At 36.1% G+C, this 13,135-nt stretch overlaps 1 protein-coding gene across 2 annotated transcripts in view; it reads right to left on the reverse strand.

Moving 5' to 3' along the window:
• Positions 1-334: 334 nt before the first annotated feature.
• LOC138840200 (protein FAM133A-like) overlaps positions 335-13,135 on the reverse strand; it is a 28,432-nt gene continuing 15,631 nt past the window's right edge. For both annotated transcript variants that reach the window (XM_070040103.1, XM_070040102.1), the window contains exon 3: positions 335-1,370. In XM_070040103.1, coding sequence (XP_069896204.1) covers positions 545-1,267 — 723 coding nt within the window. In that variant the 5' untranslated portion in view covers positions 1,268-1,370 and the 3' untranslated portion in view covers positions 335-544. The remainder of the gene's footprint in view (positions 1,371-13,135) is intronic.

Here is a 13,135-nt window from a genome sequence, read left to right on the forward strand (position 1 = left end):
GCAAATTCTCTCTGCATTCTCCTGCTGCGAGCCCTTTCCCCATGTAAACAAAAACTTATTGAAGGCAAAACTAAAATAAATTAAGTTATAGAAATAAAGATTTTGGAACATCAATGTTGAGTTCCCTGTTTAAAAATAGCAACTGTTAGGATATTTTTGCTTATATTTTAAATATGTGTATACATTAAAAATATTGGACTTTAGCTGCATTTTTTGTCAAATTATTATCTAAAACATTTTTCTTTGATTCAAAACTTTTTGTATCACAAACAGAATTTAAGTTCCCAGAGGAACAACTATTGGAAGGAAAGACAAACAAATGGGTAAACAAAAGAATACATATATTCAAGATGCAGACAAAAAACAATATGGCCCTTTTTGGCACAGTGGTATCTGACTGGCAACTAGAAACAAGTACTAACACAGGAAAACTCATGTTTTTTGGTAAATAGGCCATAATTTTCACAGTTAACGTTCATTTTAGACTGTTTTTCATGTATAGAAACCTTACTTTTTTTTCTCTTGATGTTATCCTGTCATAATTTTAAACAGACTTCTTTTTCTTCTTTTTGCTATGTTTCCTATGCTTCCTCTTTTTCTTCTTTGCTTTTTCCATTGCCCTTTCTTCCTCTTCACGTCTTCTCTTCTTTTTTGTTTTCATCTCTTCATAATCTGATTCTGTTGAAGATTCCAATGATGAGCAATGATCCTCAAGGTAAGCCTTCTTTCTTTTTTTGTTGAAGCTTCTCATATTCTTTTCCTCATCGGTTTCATCCTTGGACTTCTTTTTCTTCTTTAGATACTGCTTCCTTTCTGAGTCTGAGTCATACGTAGAAGCTTCTGATGATTTGTACAATTGGCTCTTCTTTTTTTTCCTCTTTTTTCCATGTTTCCTTTCTTCTTCTTCAGAATCCGAGGAACTGCTTGATGTCTCAGAGCTGGAAGAAGATGAAGGTGAAGATCGACAATATTTCTTCTTTTTCTTTTTCTTTCGTTCTTTTTTAGATGTGCCATCATTTCCTTTTAATATTTTTTCTCTGCTATTTTCAAGCTCTTTCCTCCAAGTTTCATTCATTTTTTCTTCAAATTCAGCTAAAGCCTTGGAGCCTTTCCTTTTATTTTCTAACTGTTTCTTCACTTCTTCCCAAGTTGGCCTTGGTCTGTTCAAATAGTCTTGAATTGTTGGGCCTGAAGATTGAGTTGTGCCTCTCCATCTGGCCATCGCTATAAGATTCATGTAGGCCACCCGGTTATCCCGCTTCCCCATGTTGCCTGATGGTATTCAGAGAAGACTCCTAGTTGAAGATGGAAACAAAAATGGATACTTTGCATACATTCTTCATCTGCTGGAATACCAAGAAGACTCCATCCTGTGAGAGAAGCAGACAGAAAAATTACACGGTACTTTCACTGTAAGGCAAAATAAAAACATAAGCTTTATTGTTCAATGCTTATACAGTATAAATTTCCAAAATTTACAACTTGGGAGAAAAATGGAAGGTTTTGGCTATTAAACACATTGGCTATACACATAAAACAGGTGTAATATATTTTTATGTGCTTCATGTAAGATTCTAATAGGCATCTTAAATACTAATTAATCTATTTCCTTTACTATTGTATGATAGATACCTATTTTTTCTTATTATATTCCTATCTTACATGGTATACAAAGAGAAAGCTGTACATGTTTGGAACAGGACAAAATCCATCCTACTATTTTTTTAATAAGTGTTTTATTGTGATGGGGTTACAAATACATGAGCAAGGTAATGAGTACATTTCTTATCAAGCACTGTTGCTTCCTCCTTTGTTTTTCCCCTACCATCCCTGCCCTCCCATCTCCACGACTACACACCCCACCTTATCCCCTCCCCAACCCCCCCACCTCCACCCTCCGCCAAAGTTGTAAAGTTCATTTTTCGACAGCATCTTGTACATTTCATTGTTGCAATGGGTCCACCTATATCCTTATTTAAACAACTTGTTTTTTTCCCTTCCCCTCCCCAAACTATACCAACATCAATTTTAGTGAAAACAGGGGTTATACCATGGGGGAGGGACATACAAAGCAACAAAAAAAAATCACCTTATAAATACGTTAGAAACAATAGCAAGAAAAAAAATCCACTTGTGTCTTTACTTGGGGATCATTTCACCTGACATCATCTTATCTGACCTTTTCTGCTTGTCTCAGACATATACTAGTTATTGCAAATAAGGGAAACCATGGGACCTATGTTCCTTTGGGCATGGCTTACTTCACTTTAGAAATTTGGGGATTATCAATGAAAAAAATCTTTGTTCCACATGTGTAACATTAGTAAACTGTGCCTCTTTCCATTATATTGTTATCAATTAGTCCAGGCCATTTTCAGCTTACATTTGTACTACTAATCAGTAGTTACTACATGTTTATTAGCATTAAGGATTGTTTAGCACTTTGCAATCAATTATCTCACTCAATCTCTAGAATAAAATCTATGATGTTAATTCTAATTGCCCCTAGTTCACAGATGGTGAAACTAAGGTCCAGAGAATTTGAGAATAACTTATGTAAATTAACAAAGGAAATAAATGGTAGGACCATGACTTAATGCCACTGCATTTGAAACTTCATACACCTATCATTATTCTGTACTGCCTTCTTATGTTATTTTAAATGATAGAACTGATATTTTTACTGGTACAAGGACTTGAAGTCAGGGCCTGGAGATCTTGTTTAGACCTGGCTCTGTACTGCTTGAGTCATGTCTCTAATCTGCCATTTATGCTGATTTATTGGAGATGGAGTCTTAAGGATATTTTGCCTAAACTTACTTTGAACTGTGATCATCATTGTCTCAGCTTCAAGCAACTGAGATTACAGGCATGAGCTACTACACGTGCCCCATAGCCCTATTTTCCTCCAATATGATCTTCCATTCTAAACCTACACTGCAATCAGACATAAATTTTGTCATACTCATCTTGGTATTTAGAATGTTATAACAGTATTTATGTAGTGATTCTTAATGATTCTTTTTTGATCATTTATTTTGTGCCAGATAGTATATGTCATAAAATTATGGTTTACAAATTACACAAATATCAGACAAATGAAGATACAATTGTGATTGGAGAGATAAAGAAAAGTACAAGATGAGGGATGAATTCAGCTATGCCAAGACATTGTGGTTAATCATGGATTTTCTGTCTTTTTCTCTGACTAGCATGCTCTCATTCTTGGTATTGTTGGTGTGTGGAATTCTGTGTCTAAGATCCTACCACTATTTAACTTTTCCCTAATGAACTGCTCCACAATAACGTTAGATCGATGTTATTCCTCCATTGGTCTTAGACAGCTGAGACTAACATGAAATTAAGTAATCTCATAGTTCTTTCTCTTTCTTTCTTTCTTTCTTTCTTTCTTTCTTTCTTTCTTTCTTTCTTTCTTTCTTTCTTTCTTTCTTTCTTTCTTTCTTTCTTTCTTTCTGGCAGTGTGCTTTGAAGTGTCAAATCTCAACCTGGTTTAAACAATACACCTTCCTTTTGTTTGAAAAAAAAATCTTCAAAGTAACATTGGAATAAAAAAACAAGCCATAACTATTTTCTTAGACATGTAGTTGTATATATAACTATATAGATAAACGCAAAATATTTCTTATTTCAATTAGTATGGTTCTTATTTAAAGTGATTGATGTGAATTAATGAAAAGTTGGATTTTTTGCTTTTTATAAGAACTGATGCATATTTTTCATTATATTATTCCACATTATTTTTCCTTAAATTCTTAGCATAATATATCTATTACTTAGTATGTATCTAGGCAGCAACACTTAGAAGTTTGTCAGTGTCTAAGAACAATTTCTGTGTACTGGTTTACATTTGTATGAATGGCATATCCTGAAGACTGCTGTGCTTTTGTCGTGACTTACAGTATTTCACTATTTTATAGGATTTCCTTGTTGTAATTTACAGCGCTCTGACATACTTTCCTGTGGTAGGTTCTTTCTCAGGAACTCAATTTAACTATTATTTATTGATAATGTCATTGCCTTTTAAAAGCTTCTACTGGCACAATTTATTATTAAAATTTTGAATCCAAAAAAAAAAAGAAAAGAAAAGTACAGGATGTGATGAAAGGTGCAATGAGATATCTAAATCAGGGAAATTAAGCCTAAAATATTCATGTATAATTTTAAGACCTGATGGTTAAATTAGAATTAGCCAGATATACCAGTTACTCGGATGGAGTAATAAAAGGAACAGAATAGAATGAATATTCTAAGCAGATGGAATATCTTATAAAGTCTTAGGATGAAAAAGGAAATGCCAAATGCAGATTATATACTGCAATAAATTAACTCCTCTTCATTATCTTTTTAAAAAGTGATTATTCCACTTGTCCATGGATATGATCAAATAAAATCAATAGGAATATAATCTTATTAAAAACATAATTTAAGCTGGTCACCAGTGGCTCACACCTGTAATCCTAGCTACTTAGGAGGCTGAAATGTGAGGATCATGGTTCAAAGCCAGCCCGGGTAGGAAAGTCTGTGAGACTCTTATCTCCAAGAAACCACATGAAAACTGGCAGTGATGTTATGGCTCAAGTGGTGGAGCACTAGCCTTGAATACAAAGAGGCTCAGGGACAGCATTCAGGCTCTGAGTTCAAGACCCACAACTGCCAAAAAGAAGAACAAAAATCAAAAAACAAAACCATACTTTAATGCTTCACAGTGTAGATTCTACAACAAATATCACCAAAGCTACTCCTTGTACAGATAAATATTTTTACTAGTTCTTTGATTACATTTTTCAGTAAGATATGTAATTGTTGATGAGTTAACACAGACACGTACACTTAAGTTGAAAATCTTTTTGAAGATAGTTGGCAATCTAAGACTTAAACACGCAACTTTTCTGCAAGAAGTTTGAACCATTGGAAGAGAACTCTATTAAAAAACACTGTGTTCTTTCCTCACACTAGTTACTGCTACTGAAATAAGTGGTCTTTTAGAAAGCTACGTAAAGGATTTAAGATAGCAATGAGTCTACTAAACTATGAAATTCTATAAATTAAGTATACATATAAAAACAATGTCTTTATCACACCATGTTTTGCTATTTTTACACTGGATGATAACATGATAACCCCCAGAAGAAATAAGAGACAAAGAGGGCTTATGGAGATATTCAAAGATATTTTATATTTTCTTAGCAATATTAATTCTAGCAAGATCGTATCATTTGGCATATTTTCTACACAGTAAGACTCCAGCATGAGCATATCCTGTTTTAATTATTAGCATGACTGTTCTGAAAAAACAATTTGTACTGTAATATTGGTTCAGATCCACATGCTAGAAAACAGTACAGTGTTGAAGCAATTCTCCCAAGATGCATTCCCTCCAGCTAAGTGTGTCACTGAGCATTTGTCATTCTAGGGAAAAGGTACAGAATTCATAATGTTGCTTCCACTTTCTTCCCTCTACAGAATTTTCTTTTCTTTTTTTGTTGGGGGGGGGGCTCCAGTCGTGGGGCCTGAACTCAACCTGGACGCTGTCCCTCGGCTCTTCAGCTCAAGGCTAGCGCTCTACCACTTGAGCCACAGCACCACTTCTGGATTTTTTTCTTTTTGCTTATGTAGTTCTGAGGGACCATGCCCATGAGGGCCTCATGCTTGCAAGGCAAGCGCTCTACCACTGAGCCACCTTCCCAGCCCCCTCTACAGAATTTTCAAATGACAAGGAATCAGTTTTTGAGGTCTTAAGAATGATACTAGAAACCTTATATCTCAACAAAATTTTGTGGATGCAAAAGAAAAACAAGAAAAGAATGGTTGTGGAAGAGGCCCAAGTAACTATTTTAGCAAAATGTTTGTTATAAAGAAATATCACTTTTCTATTTATCTTAATATAGTAAATACATTTTGAATTATTTAAATTTAATTATTTATTATGAAGTAAGTGTCTGGGGACTGGGAAGGTGGCTCAGTGGCAGAGCGCTTGCCTTGCATGCATGGGGCCCTGGGTTCGATTCCTCAGCACCACATAAGCAGAAAAAAAAGCCGGAGGTGGCACTGTGGCTCAAGTGGTAGAGTGCTAGCCTTTAGTTGAAGAGCTGAAGGACAGCACCCAGGCACAGAGTTCAGGCCCCACGACAGGACCCCCCCCCCCAAAAAAAAAAAAAGAAATAAGTGTCAGCCACCAAGTGTGAATATGTAGAGGTAATATAATCAACATTATTGACTAAAATGCTATATCTCTCTGACATGGGTGACCTCAAGGGTCCAAGTTATGATGATTTCCTCAATATGAAGGGTGGACTTCTCCTAAATATATTTCTGAAAATGTCTCAAAACAAAACTGGGAATATAGGCCAAAAAAAGAATGAAGAACTTCAAAAGAACTAAATTTACTTTGTCCTTTAGCACTTGTTTTAGCCAAGTAAGAAAAAAATGAGCAAGGGTATCTACAGAGCCAGTGTCAACATTTAAGAAAACCCTCTGCAGAAAACCAGTATTTGAATGTGTACAAAATTCAGTTAAGCATTTACCAAAAACATAATTATATTGATAACCACATATACCTTTCTTGACTCTTTTTTGCCATATACTACTCAAGAATACTTTTAGATGTAATGAATTATGGATGCATTGGATGTAACCAGAATGTCCTAAAACCTTGAAACATTCCAGTCTGCCTCTTCAAGAGTTCATCTTGCATAAAGTTAACTAAATACTATTTTTTTTCCTTCTATGTGGTACAACTACTCCTATAAAATATACCTCAAAAAATATAATCTACCTTATATCCTCTGCCCAAGTTCCTATTAGCAAGTGTATTATGACATGAATTTTATAGAAGTTCTTGACAAGATCTCTCAAATCACAAAACTTGTTCTGCATTGTTCAGTACTGTATATCTAGAAATCCATTTCACTAATTGGCCAGTATGCAAATGGAATATTATTTCAACTTTCAAAATGAGATAAAATTGCACATTTCATTTATTCTTTATAATTTTGTCAACATATTAGTGTTAAAGTGAAATATTTTATAGTACTTTGCCATAAGATAACTCTTGAGGCAATACCTGATGCATCCAAAGTGCTTTTTATTCCAAACTGTGTCAGTTTCCCTAGGGTCTGGTTATACCAACCAAGATACATTTGTCATCTTTTTCAACAACTTATAAAAGATAAGACACAGTCATTGGAAGCAAAATACCAGGGGAGAGAAAAATAGATGTGTTTGAGCTATGTTTTCTGAAAAAGGAGTATGGCTCTCCTTTTTCAGAAAACATAGCTCAAACACATCTATTTTTCTGTGACTATTAATGATTTTACCTGGTTTTATATATACCAGTGCCTCAATAATACCTTTTGCACCCAATAATCTTCACCTAAAATTTTTAATACATTTTCAAAATGGAAATTTTGGCACATACAGTGAATATACTGGCTCTAAAATAATTAAAGATACCAGTTAGTTATTGAAGGTAAGTATTCTTACATAGGTCACATATTTCCTTACATTGGAAATATGAGTATTTCATGAAAAGTCAAAAGCTATAGCTTAAAGACTTCTTTGGATAATTAAATTAGATATAGCTACGGAAACTGCCGAGAAGCATCATAAATTGCATAAATTTCTGTGAATATTACTTCACTATTTTTGAACCACAAGGGACAACATTTTGTTGGTCTGATTTGAAATACCATGTGAAACAATCAATACTAATCTTCAGGGACAGTCAAAACATATTTCCAAGTTCTAGGATGATTACTAAAGGATATTTATTAGAATATTACTAAAAGAAGTTCATTAGAAGATTGCTCAAGGTGTTCTATTGAGATGTTCTAGTGCTTGAAAGGAGAGAAAATATCTTAAGAAAATTCAAGACAAAGGCTATATTAATTTTTCAATGCAGCAACACCTCATTAAATTTTATTATCATAACAGATGATAGCTTAGTTGCCCCATTTTCTGGCTGAAAGCTGTCAATCAAATCATATAGCTTGTGTGTCCCAGTTATCATTTCTGAAAAGAGACCTGGTATACAATCATTCATGTTTACAATTCCATCCTGTACTCCAAAATTCAAATAAAATATTCTCTGGGCATGGCTTGAAAAATATAAAAGTGTATATAAATAACAACAGGTGACCTTGTCAATAATCATATAATAATGACTGCAACTATGCAGTACTCAAGACAAATAGGTAGTACTCATTTGGCTCTCGACAACTTAACAAACTAGGTATTATTATTACCTTTGTTTGACTGATGAGAAGATTGGGTCTCAAAAAGGTTATGTAATTTGTCTGAACTCCTATAGGGAGTAAGGGCTAAAGCAAAGATTGGACCTCAGACAGTCTGGTTTATGTATTGTTAATATAAACAGTGAAAATGGCTGATAATTCTAACTGGAGGCTCTATGGAAAACACAATCATTATTTGTAAAGTTATACCTATACATTATGTTCAACTCGATAGACAATGCTGCCTTAAAAAGACAGAACAGAGCCTAATAATAATAAAACTCAAATTGACTGATGAGATCAATTTCTATAAATTAGGACAACTTAAAAAGAAGTGTTCATGTTTGGTTAGTTTGTCAACTCCACATAAAATTTTCAGATATATAAAACATAAATCTATGTTGAGTGATGACAATAGAGATGGGAATCCAAACTAATTAATGTGTGTTTAGGAACTACCACATTCCTGGCAATAACTTTTACAATTGGGAAGGAATTTTTGGAAAACAGAAATATGCAAAAATTCAAGAATATATAATTTGTGGTGGGAGGAAGATAGCAGAGGAGAAGCTGGATGTTAAACAAGCTCTCGCATCGAAAGCAGTTTTAGTGTTCCAGTGAACAGTACTAGGCCAGAGAATTACACCAAATGTGCCATCAGAGTGCAGAGAGTTTGGCCAGAGAGGAAAAATCTAGGCAAGGAGACAGATCTGAGCACTTGCCAGTAGTCGCAGCTGGCGCGGCAGCGGCAGCTGTGGCGGTGGCAGCAGAGACTAGAGCTGCCTTACCTACAACTGAGAGAGTACAGGACAAAGGCACCAGACTCAGCAGGTGAGCAGGTTCTACTCAACACCAGCAAGAACTGACAAGGAGCAGATATCTTCATCCTGCAGATCGCAGACCAGAGGCAACCCAGGAACCAAGAGTCAAGTGTGAGTAGAACCCTGACATCTTCACTCCCTCTCAGAGAGCAGAGGAGGGAAGACCACCCCTCCCCCTACACCACCAGAGATCTCCATCTTTGATACTGACAAAGGCCATGCTGAACATCTAGCACCAAGTCAGGACTTGGAAGAAAACAAGAGTCATTTAGCAGGTCACTGGAGCCTGACCTGACCTGCCAGGCTCAGCTCGACCCAGGGGAAAGTCAGCCTTCCCAGGCAATTGAAAGTGAAAGGCTAGAACAAAATCTACCAAGCATATGGTTCCCATAAACAGGCCGGAGTTGCAATCCTAATATCAGATAAAATAGACTTCAAATTAAAATTAGTGAGTAGAGCTAAAGAAGGTCATTACATACTAAGTAAGAGATCTCTCCTTCTGGAGTATATTACAATTCTAAATATCTATTTGCCAAACAACAGAGCATCCAAATTTATCCAAGAAACACTACTTCGCCTCAAATCTCACATAGATCCAAAGACATTAATTGTTAGGGAGTTTAACACACCACTTTCCCCACTAGGTAAATCAACTTGGCAAAAACTCAACAGAGAAACCTCAGATCTAAAAAACTGCATTTATCAAATAGATTTAACAGACATCTACCAAATATTTCACCCAGCATCATCAGAATACAAGTTTTTCTCAGTAGCACGGGAACATTTTCAAAAATAGAGCACATTTTTGGTAACAAAGCAAAATTATCCAAATTCAGAAACATTAACGTTCTACCATGCATTCTCTCAGATCACAAGGGAATAAAATTAGAACTCAACACCAAAATCTACCAAAGAAATTCCTGTAATACATGGAGGCTGAACAACAGACTGTTGAATCACCGGTGGGTCATGGAAGAGATTAGAAAGAAAATTCAAGTGTTCATGATATTCAACAAAAATCACACAGCAAAGGCAGTACTCAGAGGCAAGTTTGTAGCTCTGAGTTCCGACATCAACAAATTGGAGATATCTGAAACCAAAAATTTAATGAGACAGCTGAACCACCATGAAAAAGAGCAGCAAGATAAACCCCAAACCAGGGGGCCGGGAAGGTGGCCCAGTGGTAGAGTGCTTGCCTTGCATGCATGAGGCCCTGGGTTCGATTCCTCAGCACCACATAAGCAAAAAGCCGGAAGTGGCGCTGTGGCTCAAGTGGTAGAGCGCTAGCCTTGAGCTGAAGAGCTGAGAGACAGCGCCCAGGCCCAGAGTTCAGGCCCCACAACCGGACCCCCAAAAAAAAAGAAAAAAATAATTAAAATTAAATCAGTATTAAATGAATTAGAATCCAAAGAAAAGGAACAACAAAACAGTTTGTTATTTGAAAAAATTAACAAAATTGAAAGACCCTTAGCAAAACTCATCAGAAAAAGAAAAGAACACACCCAAATAAATAAACGCAGAAATGAGAATGGAAATATCACCATGGAAAAAACCAAGATTCAGAATATTATAAGGGAAAACTTCTGAAACCTTTATGCTAATAAGTTTGAGAACTTGGCAGAAATGGACCTTTTCCTAGCAAATATGGACATGCCAAAACTAAACCAAGATGAGTTAAGCCATCTTAATAGGTCCATATCAAGCATTGAAATAGAAACAGAAATAAGAGAACTCCCATCTAAGAAAAGCCCAGGACCAGATGGATTTCCAGTGGAATTCTACAAGGCCTTCAAAATAGAGCTCAAACCAATACTCCTGCAAATCTTCAATGAAATTGAAAGAGAAAGTTCACTACCAAACTCATTCTATGAAGCCATCATAACCCTCATCCCCAAACCAGGCAGGGACTCATCAAAGAAAGAGAACTATAGACCTATTGCTTTGATGAACATTGATACAAAACTTCTCAACAAAATTTTTTGGCCAATCTACTTCAACAATTCATCCAAAAAAAATCATCCAACATGATCAAACAGGATTCATTTCAGGGACACAAAGCTGGTTCAATTTATGCAAATCAATTAATATAATTAAACACATCAACAAGAGCAATGATAAGAACCACATGGTTATCTCAATACATGCAGAAAGAGCATTTGACAAATCCAACACCCCTTTATGATGAAGGTTCTGGAAAAATTAGGAATCCATGGAACATTCCTCAATACAAGAAAGGTTGTTCAAAACAGAACTTAGAAAATGGCAAAAACTCCCATGCTCCTGGATTGGAAAGATCAACATCGTGAAAATGGCCATACTTCCCAAGGCTATCTACAAATTCAATGTGATGCCTATCAAAATTCCAAACTCATTTTTCAAGGAAATAGAAGAGGCAATCCAAAAATTCATATGGAACAATAAAAGACCCTGAATAGCAATAACGCTCCTAAACGGAAAGAACACGGCTGGAGGAATATCAATATCAAATTTCAAATCCAACTATAAAGCCATAGTAATCAAAACAGCTTGGTACTGGCACAAGAACAGAACTCACAACAATGGAATAGAATTGAAAACCCAGAAATGAACCTACAGACCTATAGCCATCTAATCTTCGATAAGGGAGCTAAAAAAATGGAATGGAAGAATGACAGCCTCTTCAGTAAATGGTGCTGGCAAAATTGGTTAATCACTTGTAGAAAATTAAAGCTAGATCCTTATATATCACCCTGAACCAGAATCAACTCCAAATGGATCAAAGACCTCGGAGTCAAAGCAGACACTCTGAAAACATTCCAGGATGGAATAGGAGAAAGCCTAGGTCTCCTTGGCTCAGGCCGAAATTTTCTTAATAGTGACCCAGAAGCACAATAAATCAAATAAAGGTTGGACAAATGGGATTGCATGAAGTAGCAGAGCTTCTGCATGGCAAAGGACATAGCTAGCAAGATCAATAGAAAGCCCACAGATTGGGAGAAGATCTTCACTAGCCATACAATGGATAAGGGTCTCATATCTAAAATATACTTGGAACTCAAAATATTAAACCACCCAACAACAAATCCTCAAAGAAACAACTGCCCAATAAATAAGTGGCGTAAAGACTTAAAGAAAAACTTCTCTGAAGAGGAAAGAAGGATGGCCAATAGACACATGAAGAAATGCTCAACCTCCCTAGCCATAAAAGAAATTCAAATCAAAACATTAAGATACTTTCTCACCCCAGTTAGAATGGCAAAAATCAAGAACTCTAATAACAACAGATGCTGGAGGGGATGTGGACAGTGGGAACCTTACTGCATTGTTGGTGGGAGTGTAAACTTGTTCCACCACTTTGGAAAGTAATATGGAGGTTCCTCAAAAGACACCACATAAAACTCCCCTATGACACTGCAATCCCACTTTTGGGCATTTACCCAAATCTTTACAAACAAGACCACACTAAAGCTTCCAGCACAACTATGTTTATTTCAGCATTATTTACTATAGCTAAGATATGGAACCAACCCAGACTCCCCTCAGTAGATGAATGGATCAAGAAAATGTGATATATATATATATAATGGAATTCTTTGCCTCCATCAGAAAGAATGACATACCCCCATTTGTGAACAAATGGAAAAACTTGGAAAAAATTGTATCAAGTGAAGTAAGCCAGGCCCAAAGAAACATCGGTCCCATGGTTTCCCTTATTTGCAATATCTAATATATGACTGAGTCAAGCAGAATAGGTCAGATAAGGTGATGTTAAGAGGAGGAGGAGGAGGAGGAGGAAGAGGAGGAGGAGGAGGAGGAGGAAGAGGAGGAGGAGGAGGAGGAGGAGGAGGAGGAGGAGGAGGAGGAGGAGGAGGAGGAGGAGGAGGAGGAGGTGAAGAAGAAGAAAGAATCAGGGTGAAGATGGCTTGTGTCTATAATCCTAGGTACTCAGGATGGTGAAATCCATATTATTGTCAGACATCAGCCTAGTCAGAAAAGTCCACCAAATTCTATCTCCAAAATACCATTAGAGGCATTGCTCAATTGATAGACTACAAGCCAAATATGAAGTACTGCATTTGAACT

This window comes from Dipodomys merriami, unplaced genomic scaffold, assembly GCF_024711535.1.
Source record: "Dipodomys merriami isolate MVZ:Mamm:240054 unplaced genomic scaffold, mDipMer1.0.p SCAF_3, whole genome shotgun sequence".
Taxonomy (NCBI): Eukaryota; Metazoa; Chordata; class Mammalia; order Rodentia; family Heteromyidae; genus Dipodomys; species Dipodomys merriami.